We start from the raw sequence: 18,390 nt of genomic DNA on the forward strand, positions 1-18,390 counted from the left end.
AATTCAGCTCATTCAGCCTCTGACTTCCTCTGATTGGTTTATTTATTTCCTGAGTGTTTGTGAGTTTCTTAAATATGAAAATAACAACGTTAGTGGAGGCAAAAAAAGCCGAAACATGAAGCTGAAAAATCAGAATCTATGACAGTTTAATTTGTTGTCTCAATAAATGATGAATGAGTCCTTTTTTAAAAGCTTCAGTATTTTGACGAGATCACCAGAAGAAATCAAACATATTGATTTCTTAAATCTGTTTGTGGGACCGTCTGACCGCGCTGTCCTGCAGCTGAAACCACCGATGTCAGAAAGAAACCTACCTGCTGACGTTTCCTCTCGCCTTTCACATTAATTTCTCGTTTGTTGGTTGAATCTGAACCAGACGAGGCTCAACGACACGTTCTCATTCGCAGCTCGTCAAATCCAGACCATCTGTCGCCATCGCCAGCGTTCATTACGCACAGGAGGGACCCTTTGGCATCTGTATGAGATGTCCGTCAGACAGCCTGTCCGTCAGACAGCCTGTCCGTCAGACAGCCTCTCTAACACCTGGTTAAGGTAGTGAAACGATGCCGTTTGGGTTAGCTGTGCTGTGTTTGTGACGTAAGCTAACTTTTGGTTTCACCCTGGACCTGAACCCTGTTGGTGTCACCCATCAGAATCAGAATCAGCTTTACTGCCAAGTACGACTTTACACATACAAGGAACTTGTTTTGGTGATGTTGGTGCGTGACGGATGTTCTAAAAATAAACGATTAAAAAGTAAAAAAATAACACCGTGGACACTGACGCTCCGTTGTCTCGCTCTGAGCGTCTCTTACGGCAGCGGACGGGCTGACGGTGGCGTCACAGAGAGTGTTTGACGAGCTGGGAGTGAAAACTGTCCGTGAGCTCAAACTGCATCGTGGTTTGGTGGTTTTACAGTTTTTTGTCCCTTGTTGCCAAGCAACAGAGGCGTCATTACTGTCGGCGTTTGTCACTTTTAGCTCGTTATTTGCTCTTCAATTTCAGGCTAAAGTAACCCAAATCAAACAGCCTGAGGGAAGTCTGCAGCACTGCAGTGACGTGCCGCCCTGTGGGTTGCCAGGTTTGGTGGCATTTTGCCTGAACAGAGAGCAAACTGTTCCCGGCACTCAGACAGAGACACTGCACAGACGTCCTGGGCGGAGGGACACGCTGCCGTTCATCAAGAAATAGTTCCAGCAGCCCGAAACATGTTGGCATCTTTCTGGTGTTGGTCAGTTTTACTCGCTGTCTTTGTTTTCAGGTGATCGGAAACAATCAATTACTGAAGAAACTTCCCTCATCATCTGTTTTCTGTCACAGCGAAAGACGACCTTGGACATTTACAGACATCGCCATCAGCTCTCCGCACTACTGAACATCGTGAATAATAAATCGAGAGCAGAATAACTGATCGGTCCTGCAGAATCATCGTGTCCCCATCAGGGACGGATCTGCTCTGCAGGGCTGATGATTGGTTGCTGAACAGGAAGTGTGTGTTGTGGTGAGACCACAGGTCGGTCGTGCTTGCAGAGGAGGACAGAGGCAGTGTGTGTGTAGTACAGCATGTAGTCTGGACACCATTCAAATCCACCGAGAGAGAAAAAAACACTCACATAGAAGATAAAGAGAGATGAGCACAAAGAGAAATGAGAGCGACTCCGCGAGTCGCTGCTGCGATCAATACTGATCAAACTGGTTCTGAACACCAACACACATGAAGGCAGCTCATTGGAACGGGCGTCCGCTCCATTTCCATTCACATCAGCAGGGACGGGGAAGCAAAATGGCCGACTGCTGTGGACTTAAAAGACAGAGACAGGAGAGTTGGTGGATTGAGGTCTGAGCAGCTTCACCAGCTGCTCGTCTACGACTGCCCGAGCTCAAAGGAAAGTAACACTGAGGCTGAAAAGAAGAATCGAGATGCAGGCGGCGGCCACAGACAGGAAGTGATCAGGAGTCACAGACGTCTTATGGACGCGAGGACTCCGTCAGAGACTCCTGGAAGGACAACAAGAGTCGTTCATTAGGCGAAGGAGACGACGTTTACGGCCAGAGACATCATCGTCTCTGACAGCTTTAATTCAGCAGCTCCTAAAAGCGTCGCCTCGCTGAAAATGAGACGAGTTGAGAAATGAGACGAGGAGAAAAAGGCGTCTCCAGAGGACGTCTCCGGAGGCCGTCCTGTGAGGACGAGAGCCGACCGTTAGTGGAAGAAGAATAAAACGTCTGGAGCGATGATCGGTGATGAATCAGGGATGAAGGGACAGAGAGGTGACAGCAGAGGAAGGACAGGAAAAACCAACAGGACAGGGAGGACACAGAGACAGACAGGACGAGCACAAAGGACAGGACACAAACAGAGAGGAGGGGACAAAAGGTCCACAGGAGAGAAGAGACCACACAGTCTGACCCTCTTCACTTCTCCTTTGCAAGAGGACGACTCGCTGAGAGCAAAGAAAACGACGCGAGCCCTGACCTGACTGGACGCTTCCTGTCCTCAATCTGTTTCCTCTCGTCTGTCTGTCTGTCTGTCTGTCTGAGGGACAGAGGAGCTGATGCAGGCGGGAAGACAAAGATGGCTGACTGACAGATAGGCGGCCATGATGAGTCGGCAAGGAGATGATGGAGCTGGGGATGAGAGGAGAGGAGATGACAAGAAGAGAGAAGAATGATGGACGCAGAACTGGAACTGATGGAAGAAAGATCTGTGAGGAGGAGAGAGGAGGCTGAGGGAGAGGAGAAAGGAGAGAGGAGAGAGGAGGCTGAGGGAGAGGAGAGAGGAGAGAGGAGAGAGGAGGCTGAGGGAGAGGAGAGAGGAGAGAGGAGAGAGGAGGCTGAGGGAGAGGAGAGAGGAGAGAGGAGAGAGGAGGCTGAGGGAGAAGAGAGAGGAGAGAGGAGGCTGAGGGAGAGGAGAAAGGAGAGAGGAGGCTGAGGGAGAGGAGAAAGGAGAGAGGAGAGAGGAGGCTGAGGGAGAGGAGAGAGGAGAGAGGAGAGAGGAGGCTGAGGGAGAAGAGAGAGGAGAGAGGAGGCTGAGGGAGAGGAGAAAGGAGAGAGGAGAGAGGAGGCTGAAGGAGAGGAGAGAGGAGAGAGGAGGCTGAGGGAGAGGAGAGAGGAGAGAGGAGGCTGAGGGAGAGGAGAGAGGAGAGAGGAGGCTGAGGGAGAGGAGAGAGGAGAGAGGAGAGAGGAGGCTGAGGGAGAGGAGAGAGGAGAGAGGAGGCTGAGGGAGAAGAGAGAGGAGAGAGGAGGCTGAGGGAGAGGAGAAAGGAGAGAGGAGAGAGGAGGCTGAAGGAGAGGAGAGAGGAGAGAGGAGGCTGAGGGAGAGGAGAGAGGAGAGAGGAGGCTGAGGGAGAGGAGAGAGGAGAGAGGAGGCTGAGGGAGAGGAGAGAGGAGAGAGGAGGCTGAGGGAGAGGAGAAAGGAGAGAGGAGAGAGGAGGCTGAAGGAGAGGAGAGAGGAGAGAGGAGGCTGAGGGAGAAGAGAGAGGAGAGAGGAGGCTGAGGGAGAGGAGAGAGGAGAGAGGAGGCTGAGGGAGAGGAGAGAGGAGAGAGGAGAGAGGAGGCTGAGGGAGAGGAGAGAGGAGAGAGGAGGCTGAGGGAGAAGAGAGAGGAGAGAGGAGGCTGAGGGAGAGGAGAGAGGAGAGAGGAGGCTGAGGGAGAAGAGAGAGGAGAGAGGAGAGAGGAGGCTGAGGGAGAGGAGAGAGGAGAGAGGAGGCTGAGGGAGAGGAGAGAGGAGAGAGGAGAGAGGAGGCTGAGGGAGAGGAGAGAGGAGAGAGGAGGCTGAGGGAGAGGAGAGAGGAGAGAGGAGAGAGGAGAGAGGAGGCTGAGGGAGAAGAGAGAGGAGAGAGGAGGCTGAAGGAGAGGAGAGAGGAGAGAGGAGGCTGAGGGAGAGGAGAGAGGAGAGAGGAGGCTGAGGGAGAGGAGAGAGGAGAGAGGAGGCTGAGGGAGAAGAGAGAGGAGAGAGGAGGCTGAGGGAGAGGAGAGAGGAGAGAGGAGAGAGGAGGCTGAGGGAGAAGAGAGAGGAGAGAGGAGGCTGAGGGAGAGGAGAGAGGAGAGAGGAGAGAGGAGGCTGAGGGAGAAGAGAGAGGAGAGAGGAGAGAGGAGGCTGAGGGAGAGGAGAGAGGAGAGAGGAGGCTGAGGGAGAGGAGAGAGGAGAGAGGAGGCTGAGGGAGAAGAGAGAGGAGAGAGGAGAGAGGAGGCTGAGGGAGAGGAGAGAGGAGAGAGGAGGCTGAGGGAGAGGAGAGAGGAGAGAGGAGAGAGGAGGCTGAGGGAGAGGAGAGAGGAGAGAGGAGGCTGAGGGAGAGGAGAGAGGAGAGAGGAGAGAGGAGAGAGGAGGCTGAGGGAGAAGAGAGAGGAGAGAGGAGGCTGAAGGAGAGGAGAGAGGAGAGAGGAGGCTGAGGGAGAGGAGAGAGGAGAGAGGAGAGAGGAGGCTGAGGGAGAAGAGAGAGGAGAGCGGAGGCTGAGGGAGAGGAGAGAGGAGAGAGGAGAGAGGAGGCTGAGGGAGAAGAGAGAGGAGAGAGGAGGCTGAGGGAGAGGAGAGAGGAGAGAGGAGAGAGGAGGCTGAGGGAGAGGAGAGAGGAGAGAGGAGGCTGAGGGAGAGGAGAGAGGAGAGAGGAGGCTGAGGGAGAAGAGAGAGGAGAGAGGAGGCTGAGGGAGAGGAGAGAGGAGAGAGGAGAGAGGAGGCTGAGGGAGAAGAGAGAGGAGAGAGGAGGCTGAGGGAGAGGAGAGAGGAGAGAGGAGAGAGGAGGCTGAGGGAGAAGAGAGAGGAGAGAGGAGAGAGGAGGCTGAGGGAGAGGAGAGAGGAGAGAGGAGGCTGAGGGAGAGGAGAGAGGAGAGAGGAGAGAGGAGGCTGAGGGAGAGGAGAGAGGAGAGAGGAGGCTGAGGGAGAAGAGAGAGGAGAGAGGAGGCTGAGGGAGAGGAGAGAGGAGAGAGGAGAGAGGAGAGAGGAGGCTGAGGGAGAGGAGAAAGGAGAGAGGAGGCTCAGGGAGAGGAGAGAGGAGAGAGGAGAGAGGAGGTGCAGGAGGCGAATGGATGAAAGAACGACACAAACATGAGAGCAAAGAGGCGGAGGAGGATGAGTGGAGGACAGCAGGTGGAGAAGGAGGACAGGAGGAGGAGGGTAGGTGGTCTTCATCTCCTTACCGTGGCGTCCCCGGAGGCCCTACGGCGTTTGAGGTCGGAGGTCGAAGTGATGGACCTAAAAGAGGTTTTGGGCTCGGGCTCTGCTCTACCACTTTTCCTATCCTAAAATAGATGATACGATAGGTGCACACACACGTTAACACACGCAGCACAGACACCCGGCACACCGCCCGCCGCTCCACGCTGCTCCGCCCTCTGGGTACTGTCAAGTACCATGAGTACAGTGTACTGGAATGTAGTAATGTAATGTAATAAATGTAGTGTGCTGTGTGTGAGCGTTACAATACAGTTCAGATACACTGATATACACGTACAATGTAATACAGTGTAGTACAACATAACATTATAAGTACATTAAAAGTGTATTTTATAGTATTGCATCATGTAGTATGAAGTAAAGCATACTAATCAAGTATAATAAGCTACGGTGTAACAGCTGAGTATTTAACACAGTTGCTTAATAAAGTGACAGTACACAGTACAGTATAACGTAATATTGCTTGGAATAGTGAAACATAGTACAATAACAGTACATAGTACAATATAGATTGGTAAGACTACATAGTGTAGTACTATCATACATACTATAGGGTAACATAGTATGTGTTTAGTATACTATGCTATAGTGTAGTAATAGTACATATTTAAGTGTAGTGCAGTATTATATCATCTTGTATAGTTTAGTGTAACAGTAAAATGATAGTATGGAGTGTAGTATACTATAGTAATGAACAGTACCAGTACACAGTGTAGTTCAGTAGAACATAATATGGTGTAATATTAAAAAAGAGTATAATAGTATATTCCTTCTAAAGGCAACTTTAACTTTATTTTATACACTTTTTGTATATAATGTACATGTATATAGTACACAGTAGATAGTAAATGTACAGTCGATGTTTATTCTGTATTTCTTTTTATTGTTTTCATTTGATTTTCTTCTTCTTTCTTCTGTCTGTAACAATATAACTGTCCCGATGTGGGATCAATAAGGTTACATCTTATCTTATCTTATCTTATCTTTTAACATAGTAAAGTATCAGAGTTTATTGTAGTACAGTAATACTAATATTAATGAATTAATAAGATTTACTGACGGTAATACTGAATTCATCCTGCGTGTACCAGTACACACTGTTGACATTAGCTGTGTGTATGTGTGTGTGTGTGTGTGTGTGTGTGTATGTGACTCCTTCCTGTTTGAGATGAGATGATGTTCCAGTAAAACACGAGCGCTTCGCTCAGTTTTACTGCCTACAGCCACAAACACACAGCAGCAGGTAAACAACAACATGAGGCTGGAACAGGAACAACAACAGGAAGTGAATCACACAGAGCAAAGGAAACACGGGGGGGGGGGGGGGGGGGGGTAAAGATGGTGGATGAAGCAGCGATGAGGTTGTTCATCCTGAACACATCAGATCATTATACCAACAATTTGCTGCTATAATGTCATCTGTGTGTGTGTGTGTGTGTGTGTGTGTGTGTGTGTGTGTGTGTGTGTGTGTGTGTGACCAGCCAGCTGTGCATCTGGCTTGTTCCATCTGGTCCGCTCCTCGAGCTGCTGCTGTAGGCTCAACATCCCTGGTGAGTCAGCTCAGTCAGCAGCTGCCAACACCAAACCCCGGGCGCCGGTTAACCAAGCGGAAAACACAGCTGGTCTGAGTTGGGGCATGTGGAACCCCTGGTGGAGGAGATTCCACCTAAGGGTCTCTGGACCATCCACTGCAGCCAGGACCACCTCCAGTCATCTTGACTACATCTTACCGCCATCATTCATCCAAATCCTTTGGCGATGGGCGAGTGCCGAACCAGCAGGCTGGAGGCTGCAGCTCTAAACTGACGCGCAGGTGGTTCAGGACACTGGTCGTTCCGTCACTTGACCGAAGCAACAGTGAAGTCCGGCAGAAGACCAACTAAGTGGCTGTGTTCAGGATTATACTGCTCGCCTCCATAGTGAGGAGAGGGCTAGAAAAGGCACCCTAGGCCTGGTCTACTTCAAAACATCCTGGCTAGCCTACAGCAGCTGGTGGAATCCCATTATCTGAGGTCAAAGCAAAAGAAATCAAAGACCTAATTGATACCACTGGTGCCTGGAGCACTTTGATGGACACATCTGGAACAAAAAGACCTGAGAGACACACCAACATCATGGGCAGAGAGTTAGCCAGATACAGTGTGGATACTGCTGCCCTGAGTGACACCCAGCTGGCAAATACTGGACTGACGTCCAGTGGACTCGCAGTAAAAGAACACCTGGACAACAAAATGGAAAGTCTACCAAAGGACATTAAGAACTGTTCACTGGCCCTAAATCCCTATCTATCAGGTAAAAAGGAGGCTGTGATCGTTAGTCCCAATGCTCCTACCATGACCAACTCTTAGAAGATCAAGACAAGGTTTCCCACAGCAGGAACAGGCCTTCGTTGAGGCTCCAGAACATCACTGGAGTCCCTAAGCTTTATGCATTAAGGCAGACTGGACTCAGGACTCAGGACCGTGATTCATACTATGTCCTTGAGTCACTTGGTGTTCCCATAAGTCTACATCAGCATTGGTTTGATGAGAATGTTCCAGAGATGAAAGCATTCCTTGATGAAAAACGTTGCCTGCAGAAGCATAAAAAACAGCATCCAAAGCATAAGAAAAGTGCCTCCCTCATCGTTTGCAGGATCGTCCAGCAGAGACTCAGCGTCACGCAGGAAACCTAACTGTGCTTTAAAGCTGAGGAGAGTCAGTCGTGCACTGACAGAAATAACTCTTTGATGATGCACTAAGGCAGGTCTGTGGTCCACAACACTCAGGACACTCGTTACAGAAAAGGACAAAATACTTGCAAGGTGGGCTGAACACTTCAGCGCAGTCCAAAACCAGCCGTCATGCATGAATAAGGAGGCAACTGCGAGACTGCCTCAAGCTAATAGACCAGTTCCTTGATGTTCCATCGTTCATTGAGGAAAGCAGAAAAGCCTTAAGCCTCGTATCATCAGGCAAAGCTCCGGGGTCAGAGGCCATTTCTACAACAACAGCCGAGGACCTCACCTAGTCCACAAACTGACAAACCTCCTCCAGTCTTTGTCGACATTAGGTGCTGAGTCCTCAGGAGTTTAAGGATGTCTCTTTAATCTATATCTACAAGAGGAAGGGCAATCGGCAGGCCCGAATCCTTTTGAACCATCTCTCTACACCGGGTTCTGCTGGCTGAGGGTCAGTGTGGTTTAAGGAAAGACCTCAGAAGCACCAACATGGTATTTACTGCCCGATGGGAATCCCAAGCTCAGGACTGACCTGTCTGCAGACAGAAAGTCCAGGAAGGTGTCGGCGTCCATGAGAGCTTATCGCTTCACCTCAGAGGTCTACATCCTGCGTCTACACCTGGGCTCTGATTGGTCTGTTCAACAATCTGCACGTTCAACAAAACCCAAAATAACGAGACGTCAACTACTACGGACGAACAGAAGAAGGTTTGTGTGTGTGTGTGTGTGTGTGTGTGTGTGTGTGTGTGTGGGCACGGAAAACAGGTTGGGGGGGCACAGCAGCACATGGATGATGGTCAGCATGATGTTTCACCTCTAACATCATATAACATTCTGAGTCTGACCTTTGACCCCTCACAGTTCAGGCCTGAAACACTGACCGTCTGGCATCATTCTGTATTTTCCTTCTCTTCAACAAATCTCATGAAAAGTGATTTCACCACAAAAGGTCACAGTTTGAAATCTGCGTTGTTTCGTCCATCCCTCACGGTCCAAAACGCAATCACTGCAGGTGCACCTTTCAGTCAGAGTACAGCGAACGTATAGAATGTGTATAAATACCCTTCAGGCTGCAGTGACACACGAGGCGTTCAGCGCGTGCTGTACACAGCTGTGCTGATGAGGATGGAAGCTGCCGTGGTTGCGTCATGATTCCCCTGCAGATACGATGTGCACTTGAAGTCATCGCACAAGTAGTTGATCTTCACGCAGCCTGATTTTGAAGTATTACAGTAGAAGTACACACAGCTCGTCCGGCCTCTTACAGCAGAAACTGGCCTCCTGTTTACTTTCTATTCCAAACACACACAACGATACGAGTGTGTGTTCAGGTTCGGTTCATGAGATCGATCAGAGGAAAAACACACAATGCCACCAGACTGAACCTTTTCCAGGCCCAACATTTCATTCTTTCTTCAATGCCTGATCTCGAGATCACGAGCTCATTTTTTGTCATTTCGAGACAACAAAGCTGGTTTTCTGCTGGAAATGTCTTCATTTATCTTGAGGAAACTAAAGGCCGATATCACTGTCACGACCGTCGGGGCTCATTCATGTCAGACCTCGAGTGGAGAGCAGTGTGACGCGCTGATCAATGATGGAACTTGATTGACGATTTCATCTTCCATCACTTCCTACAGTTGTCATCAGCGGCTGCTGGCTCTCTGAGCTCTGACAAACGTTAGAAGGAGTAACCATACTTGTTTTCTCAAGATAACGAAACAGTGAACTCGTAATCTGAAGATAACGACATTCAAAAATGTAAGTGCCCTTCTCAGCTTCCGTATGTACACTTAGACTTATAATCCTTTACATGAAAACAACTGTAGGAAAACAGATTTTACTGAACAAAATAAGGTCAAGTCTCCCAGCCCCCCTTTGGATTCTTGAAAACTGTCAACACAAGCAGTTTAATGGAAAACAAAATCAGTGAAACACATTGATCATGAACTCATCGCGGTTTGATCCAGAGACCCAGACTGGTACACCCTGACAGCCTGTTCCTGAGAGATGAAAGGGCCCACAAACCTTTTTCTGGATCACTTTCTACACTGATTAAAGATTAAAGTCCATCAGCAGCAACACTGGAAGACTTTGATCTGAGCATCATCAGTAACAGGATCACATGGAAAACACAAGTAACAGCATGAAGGCTGGCCTGCAGCCCAGGAACACTGATCCTGTTCCTCACTCTCAGCTGTCCACTACCCGGAGCTGCTGCTGTGCAGGTCGGGACAGCGTGTCCGGATACGAGCACGTTCAAACACCTCCTGTCTGCTGTACTCGACTGTCCCGAAGCTCACACACATTTCAATAAAAACTAGAAGAACACGACCACAGAACGACAAACTGAGGCTTCAGTCGACTTCAACAAACAGCAGAAGGAAAAATACGACGCGCTAACAGTCGGAGAGCGACGCCGCACTCACACAAGGCCGTGCATGCCGTGCTCACGGTAGCTAGCAAGCTAACAGACAGCAGCTCACATTGTATGCTGGTGGTTCAAAGCAGTTAATCCGACGTGTCCTGGAATCAAACTGCGTCCAAACTCTCCAAAGCTGAGCTGTCAGCATCGTTTCTGGTTTCAAAGTGGATTTCTGGAGGTTTATTCTGGATGGATGTCGGAGACAAAGATCTCACTTCACATCTCCTTCAGCTCTCTGGCGGCCCCCCGAGGGGACTTTCATCTTCTTCCTGTTGTCTTTATCCTGCTGAATGTCCACGTCTACACGTTTCACCGACGTTAACGTAACGCCCTGAATGATGAGTCATGAAGCTGTGATCTGTCACTGGACGTGTCCTGTAGTCCCATGAACGGCTGTTCTGGTATGATGGAGGCCAGAGAAAGGTGGAGGTTTCAGCTCATCACGTAGGTGTTGACCTGCCTGGACGTTTGGTTCTGTCTCAGCTGCTGTCCTGTCTCTAGTTGTCCCTCACGTTTCCTCTGTGTCTCCTGAGCTCCTTCCCTGATTCTCATGTCGTGATACTCTTTACATGATCGTGTTGGTTTTTAATGCAGAGCTGTCTGAGAGGTCAAAGGTCACGGGCCTTCAGTGTTGGTTTTCAACCTTGTGTCTCACATGCAGAGATTTCTCCAGATTCTCTGAGTCTTTCATTGAAATTGCTGACCGTATGTTACATCAGTACATTCCTTGAAGTTGTGCGTTGACAAACATGAGTTGAGTTTTACAAAAATCAATGAAGCTGATGAGGAAGAGCATTAAATAACTGACTCTGTGCTGTTTTCAGGTCAGTTTGTGTCAGAGAGGATCAGATCAGGTGATCACAGTCTGTTCATTGATGTTTGACATTAAGTCTCAGCTGCTCTGGAATAATGACCTGTATTTCACTCCTCAGTCTGAGAGGTGTTTGGTTTCACGCTGTAAAAATCAGAACAGATTCGGCCTAAAAAAAGGTTCAAATGTTCAGTTCGTCAGCGTTTCCCCGCACAGCTCTCAGAGAGCTGCAGTGTTTCATGTGCTAATCCTGCTCTGCTAACTCCTCGCCTTAAGACACGGCTGTTTGAAGTGCTAATCATCCTCTGCTAGCTGTTAGCCTTTAGCGGCTAGCGTTTGAAGTGCTAATCCAGGCAGAGACGAGATGATTATTAATGTGTTTCCGTCCAGCTGCCGTTGAGGCTGCAGAACATCTGGAACAAAGACTGTGATTGAAGGAAACGGAGCAGGTTTCTTCTTCTGTGTGTTTGAATGCAGCTTCTTGTGTTTCTCTGAAGAAGCTTAGCACGATGAGCCATTATCAAACAGAGAAAAGCTTCCTGTTAGCAGCATATCTGAGATGCTCTGTTCACATTTTCTACTCTTCGATGCAGCAGTTACACAGCGTTCCCACTCAGATCAATACGTTTCTCCTGTTAGCAGCAGAAACACACTGAAATCACTGAAGGGAGAAAATCAATACTTGTTCTTGACTTCGTATCTCATTAATATAAAAAAGAGCTCAGAATGAATCACGAGAAAGCTGTTTCATAACGATACGATCTTTTCTTGTTATGATGAGAAAATAACTAAACTAAACTAATAACTCAATCCCATTTGGTCAGCATCTATTTCTCTGAGACAGGTGAGCTTCACCTGCCGTGGTCACTGATCTGAATCCCTTCAGTCTGCATACGTTGATCCACCTCAGTAACACTTACAGGCCCAGATATCAACTGCTTTGAGACCTCCAACAGCCGGATAAACAACTCACAACAAAGGAATATTGCCAAGACCCCATCAGGCCTCGCAAATCACACCTGAGTGTAATATTTGGCTTGAATCCAAATCCTTGTTTCCCATTGGACGAGACCCACTGGAACGCAGGGTACACGCCAAGACGTCTTTCAGGATATAAGAATCAACTCTCCTCGCTCCACCTCGCCTTTCCACTGCGACGTTAAGTTGCTGCGGGAGGCGTGTCGTTCCTGCGTGTCGTGTGTGTTCGTCTCACTTTAGCTGCAGAAGAAAGACGCAGAGAAGAAGAAGGAGCACGTCTACACTCTGCTCTCCTCAGCTAGGTCGACTCTCAGCCGTTTCCTGCTGCCGTTAACAGCTTCGCAGATGATTTACAGACTTTATTTCCAGTTTTAGTCTCTCTTCATGGCCTGGCTCCTTCATACAGAGCTGGGTTTTATGGCTCCTTCTCCTGCACGAGGACACTCAGACAGTAAACAGCCTGTCCAACTGTCCAACTGTCCAACTGGAAACTTCTGGAACTCACTTCTGAATTTATGGCGTGTTCGACTTTCTTTTTAAAACATGTTCCATTTAACTGTTAATGTCATTATATTTATGTTTTCCGAAACATTTCAAAGAGTTTTCTCCGTGTTTTTTCTTTTGCTTTGATTGGTGCATCCTGTCAAAAGGATTTGCATTCAGTTTATGTTGTTTATCTGTTCAGTTTGACTTCTTCTCACTCAGATGTTCAGTTTTTGTTCCCCCACAGAGAACAATAAAGTTTGATTTGATCTTTTATGAGCACCGAAGCTGCAGCAGACGCTTTAATGACAAGCAGTTATTTTCAAGGAGGTACAAGGTTCTCTGCTGGTGCACCACTTGTCTGTACTGTACAGTATTGTGTAGTACTGTGCAGTATTGTGCTGTTCAGTGCTGTGCAGTACTGTGCTGTGCAGTATTGTGTAGTACTGTGTAGTATTGTAGTGTGTAGTGCTGTGCTGTGCAGTACTGTGTAGTACTGTGCTGTGTAGTACTGTGTGGTACTGTGCAGTACTGAGCTGTGCAGTACTGTGCTGTGTAGTGCTGTGAAGTACTGTTCTTTGCAGTACTTTGTAGTACTGTGTAATATTGTAGTGTGTAGTGCTGTGCTGTGCAGTACTGTGTGGTACTGTGCAGTACTGTGCTGTGCAGTACTGTGTAGTACTGTGTAGTATTGTACTGTGTAGTGCTCTGCAGTACTGTGTAGTACTGTGCTGTGTAGCACTGTGTAGTACTGTGCTGTGTAGTACTGTGAAGTACTGCGTAGTACTGTGCTTTGTAGTACTGTGAAGTACTGTGTAGTACTGTGCTGTGTAGTACTGTGAAGTACTGCGTAGTACTGTGCTTTGTAGTACTGTGAAGTACTGCGTAGTACTGTGCTTTGTAGTACTGTGAAGTACTGTGTAGTACTGTGCTGTGTAGTACTGTGAAGTACTGCGTAGTACTGTGAAGTACTGTGTAGTACTGTGATGTGTAGTACTGTGTAGTACTGTGTAGTACTGTGCTGTGTAGTACTGTGTGGTACTGTGCAGTACTGAGCTGTGCAGTACTGTGCTGTGTAGTGCTGTGAAGTACTGTTCTTTGCAGTACTTTGTAGTACTGTGTAGTATTGTAGTGTGTAGTGCTGTGCTGTGCAGTACTGTGTGGTACTGTGCAGTACTGTGCTGTGCAGTACTGTGTAGTACTGTGTAGTATTGTACTGTGTAGTGCTCTGCAGTACTGTGTAGTACTGTGCTGTGTAGCACTGTGTAGTACTGTGCTGTGTAGTACTGTGAAGTACTGCGTAGTACTGTGCTTTGTAGTACTGTGAAGTACTGTGCTGTGTAGTACTGTGAAGTACTGTGCTGTGTAGTACTGTGAAGTACTGCGTAGTACTGTGCTGTGTAGTACTGTGTCGTCTGTCGGCCCTCTGGGTGTTTTGCGCTCAGCTGATCTCAGATCAGTGAACAGCAGCAGAACACATTAAAGTTTGATATGAACCGCTGAACTGTCTGTCTGAGTGTCTGAGCCGATTCCTGTCGTGTTGTTCAGATCTGACATCAGAGACCTGACTCACATGAGGCACGTATGTACTGTTTAATCATACATGACACAAGTGACACAATGATTCAGTGGACTGAGGAGCTGACAGCTGTCTGTTCATATGACAACATGCTGCATGACTGCATCAGCGATCCCCAACCCCCGGTCCGTGGACCAGTAACAGGCCGCACAGAGAGACTGAACAAAAAATATTTCATTGATCATCAGTCTGAGAGAAGTTTTATTTTGAAAATCAGGTGCATCCCGTGGCTCTGCACACAGGTCAAACCGCTCGTCTCGGTCACGTGACGCGGTATTAAAAAAGGAAGCCCACGAGCAGAAATGAGTAAGAAACAAACATCTTTGGAGAGCTTCTTCAGAAAGGGGGAAAGGCAAAATGATGAGTCAGAAGAAGAAGAGCCTCCAACTTCCAAGAAAAAGAAAGCTGCATGTTATCAGCAGTCCTTGAAATACGGGTTCATCGCTTCAGGCGATGCTCAGGCAGCGAGCCGCTCTGCGTGACGTGCGGCGACAAACGAGGCACTGAAGCCTTCTCATTGGAGGGAAACAAGCGCAGGGCTCCCACCGATACAGCCGCCGCTTTCAGCAGAATGGTGAGTTTCAATTATTTGATCGGATTCGTTTCGGTGCCGGTCCGTCAAAATATTGCTTTGTGAAAAAAGTTGGGGACCGCTGCTTTAAAGTACGACGACTGAACTTCTTGGAGGTGAGGGTGGAGGTTTGACCATGTTTGTTTGAACAGAGTCCACTGAGCGGTGACGAGCAGAGCGTCACCTGTTCAGGTAAATTCCTTCTGCACCTGCACTCTGACACCACGACAGTGACTCCATCCGCTCCATTCCATCTTCATTTCTATTCAGTTTCTGTGGAAAGTGACGCTTTTTTTAACATAAAGAAACTAAAACGACTCCTTTGTTTGTGTTTTTATCCTCATACGATTTTTTGCCACGTTGAAGTAAAAGCTCGTGCGTGCAGAAAGGACGAAGCTTCGCTTTGTTGTTTCTCTGCTGTGGAAACCAAACCTGCAGCCGGCTGAAGCTCCATGTTCGTGGCTGAGGAGGTGACGCCTCGCTGAGCTCTCTCCTCTGACGTGTGGAGCAGCAGACTGAGTGAACATGAATCCCCGAGGACACAAACAGTCCTGTAAAAACACCTTGTGTCGGTTTTCCCATCATGCTTCAGTGCGTCGTGTCCTGAAGGTCCTGAAGAACGATCTGAGTAACAACACAAGTGTTTCTGTCGGAGCGTCTGAACAGGCAGCAAACCGGACAAATACCATCAGTATTATCATGATTTCAGCTGCAGGTGTTTCTGATCCTCTTTTCTATCTGGAGAAAGTCGTTTTATTGCGTCTGTAAAAGAAGTCGGGTCTTGTTTTTAGTCCGTTTGTATTTGTTCTGTTCACCAGTTTTATCTGCCATCAAATTAAATGTTGTGTTTGAATTCAATCAAGAGTATCTTTAAAAGTAAAAAGTCGTAATTCATCCCGTTCAGGTGTGGACGACGTGTTTCGTCTTTCTTCTCTCGGTTTGCAGTTGACGTCTTCTGTCTGAGGACCGAAGGACAAACAGACACGTTCAGTCGTTTCTGCTGTTTATTTCATCCGGAGGTGAGAAGAAGCCGGCTGCCGTCAGAGCTGCTGTCAGATCAGCTCGTTGGTGTGTTTGCATGTTCCTTCATCTCATCCTCGGCTTTTCCCGCTCCGGAAAATCAGCTCGTTCCTTCATTCATCAAACTGGACTTAAACAGCTTAAACCTGAACTGTGTCAGTGGCGCTCACTCAGCCTGAGCTTTGATGCTTTACCCTTTCAGCTGCTTACCCCTGAACTCCCCGCGCACAGAACATCCTCGTAACGTCCACATGACGTTGACGTAACGTCCGCGACGCAGAGCTGATCGCAGCCACCTCGACAATGGTTGCAGGCCTCCGGCCTCTCCGCCCGAGAAGCCTCCTGCTCTGCTGAGAATACCAGTTTGATGGACGACGCGTCAGATCGAGCCAGACGGGAAGTCCGACGCAGGAGCCGCGTGGAGAAACACAACATCCTGTTCAGACTCCTGATCGTACATCGACAATAAACACGATGAAAACAGACCAAAAAGAAACCATTTCACTAAGAAGCGTGCTGATCCGCGACAGAAGCACAAATATCAAACGACCAAATCAGCAAAATCTGAAAAACGCTCAGAGACGTCACGGAGTCACGGAGACGCACCCGGTGGAAGCTCTGCTGTGCTGTTACCACATCGTCAAATATGAGCAGCAACAAGTATTTCATGACGGTGAACGGTGATGCTCTGACGCTCAGACCCCGCCGACAACAGCGTCTCCAGAACGACGTCCAAACGCTCGGTCCGTCCAATCTAACGCAAGACTTCAAAGAAAGCCAAGAGCAGCAGGGGGGTGAGTACACACAAGGTTACAGCAGAGTACTGCAGAGTACAGCAGAGTACTGCAGTGGACAGCAGAGTACTGCAGAGTACAGCAGAGTACTGCAGTGGACAGCAGAGTACTGCAGAGTACAGCAGAGTACTGCAGAGTACAGCAGAGTACTACAGTGGACAGCAGAGTACAGCAGAGTACAGCAGAGTACTGCAGAGTACAGCAGAGTACTACAGTGGACAGCAGAGTACAGCAGAGTACTACAGTGGACAGCAGAGTACAGCAGAGTACAGCAGAGTACTGCAGAGTACAGCAGAGTACTGCAGAGTACAGTGAAGCAGAGTACTGCAGAGTACTGCAGAGTACAGTGAAGCAGAGTACAGCAGAGTACTGCAGAGTACTGCAGAGTACTGCAGAGTACAGTGAAGCAGAGTACTGCAGAGTACTACAGTGGACAGCAGAGTACAGCAGAGTACAGCAGAGTACTGCAGAGTACTGCAGAGTACAGTGAAGCAGAGTACTGCAGAGTACAGCAGAGTACAGCAGAGTACAGTGAAGCAGAGTACTGCAGAGTACTGCAGAGTACTGCAGAGTACAGTGAAGCAGAGTACAGCAGAGTACTGCAGAGTACTGCAGAGTACAGTGAAGCAGAGTACTGCAGAGTACTGCAGAGTACTGCAGAGTACAGTGAAGCAGAGTACTGCAGAGTACTGCAGAGTACTGCAGAGTACAGTGAAGCAGAGTACTGCAGAGTACTGCAGAGTACTGCAGAGTACAGTGAAGCAGAGTACTGCAGAGTACTGCAGAGTACTGCAGAGTACTGCAGAGTACAGTGAAGCAGAGTCTGGTACCTGCAGGTTCTTCCTCCAGACGTTCACAGCAGCGAAGGCGAGCTGCATCTGTTTCCTTCGAGCGTCTTTGTGTCGTTTGTAGGCGATCTCAATAAAGATGAGGAAGATCCCGGCAACGATGCCACCGGCAACCAGCATGAACACACCTGAGAAGGACAGGTGAGGTCAGATCTGTACACTTTGATCAGGTACATTTAGTGCTTTTTAAAACCTCTTTGAGACGTCGAAATGTCAAATTTTAAACCCGCTGCAGAAGAACTGCACACTGCAGCTGTGAAATCAGTTGGGATATTAATATGGATATTTTTCTCATATTTATACGTATCTCCAAATAAGATTAGATAAGATAAGATAAGATAAGATAAGATAAGATAAGATAGACTTTATTTATCCCACAATGGGGGGAAATTCACATGTTACAGCAGCAACAGGACAGAGTGCAAGAAGTCAGAGGACAAGAAGACAAGAAAATATTGCACAGTGTTATATACCCTATGGAATTTACAATATATGCAATACGTACACCCTTATTTACTCATATGTACTCATTCAAAAATGACGATTGCACATGAAAACAGGAAAAATGTGAGATGTGATCAGTACGGCTTGCATTTGAGTTGGTGTTATTGTGCACTGTTATACAGAGCAAATATATCCCAAAATATCTGCCGATGTAAGATGTAACCGTGGGAAAATTCATCAGGACCTGAAGATTATAAGTACACGTCTACATGGAGGCATCTTCCCTGACGCCTTCAAAAGAGCTGCAGTAAAACCACTCTGATGAACTCATGACGTCTGTTTTGGGGTTGCAGGGAGCTCATTGGTCCATCACTGTTGTCACTCCACATGCTGCCACTGGGTGGCGTCATTACAGAGCACAAAGTATGTTTCAATGCAGACAACACACGACTGAACATCTGTGCTGAACCAGATGATGCTGCAGCTACAGACTCCATCACTGACCGTCTGTTAATAAATCAATAAATCAATGGATCGGCAATAAT

At 48.1% G+C, this 18,390-nt stretch overlaps 1 protein-coding gene across 4 annotated transcripts in view; it reads right to left on the reverse strand.

Annotated features, from left to right (window-relative positions):
- The window catches only part of grin1b (glutamate receptor, ionotropic, N-methyl D-aspartate 1b), a 63,204-nt gene that overhangs the window by 7,341 nt on the left and 37,473 nt on the right, over positions 1 to 18,390 (reverse strand). For 2 of the 4 annotated variants that reach the window (XM_076730589.1, XM_076730590.1), the window contains 2 exons: positions 17,384 to 17,529; positions 5,137 to 5,238 (listed from right to left, as the gene is read on the reverse strand). In XM_076730589.1, the coding sequence (XP_076586704.1) occupies positions 5,137 to 5,238; positions 17,384 to 17,529 (248 nt within the window). The remainder of the gene's footprint in view (positions 1 to 5,136; positions 5,239 to 17,383; positions 17,530 to 18,390) is intronic. The other 2 variants (XM_076730591.1, XM_076730592.1) reach the window with 1 other exon arrangement.

This window comes from Chaetodon auriga, chromosome 5 (genome assembly GCF_051107435.1).
Source record: "Chaetodon auriga isolate fChaAug3 chromosome 5, fChaAug3.hap1, whole genome shotgun sequence".
Classification (NCBI taxonomy): Eukaryota; Metazoa; Chordata; class Actinopteri; order Chaetodontiformes; family Chaetodontidae; genus Chaetodon; species Chaetodon auriga.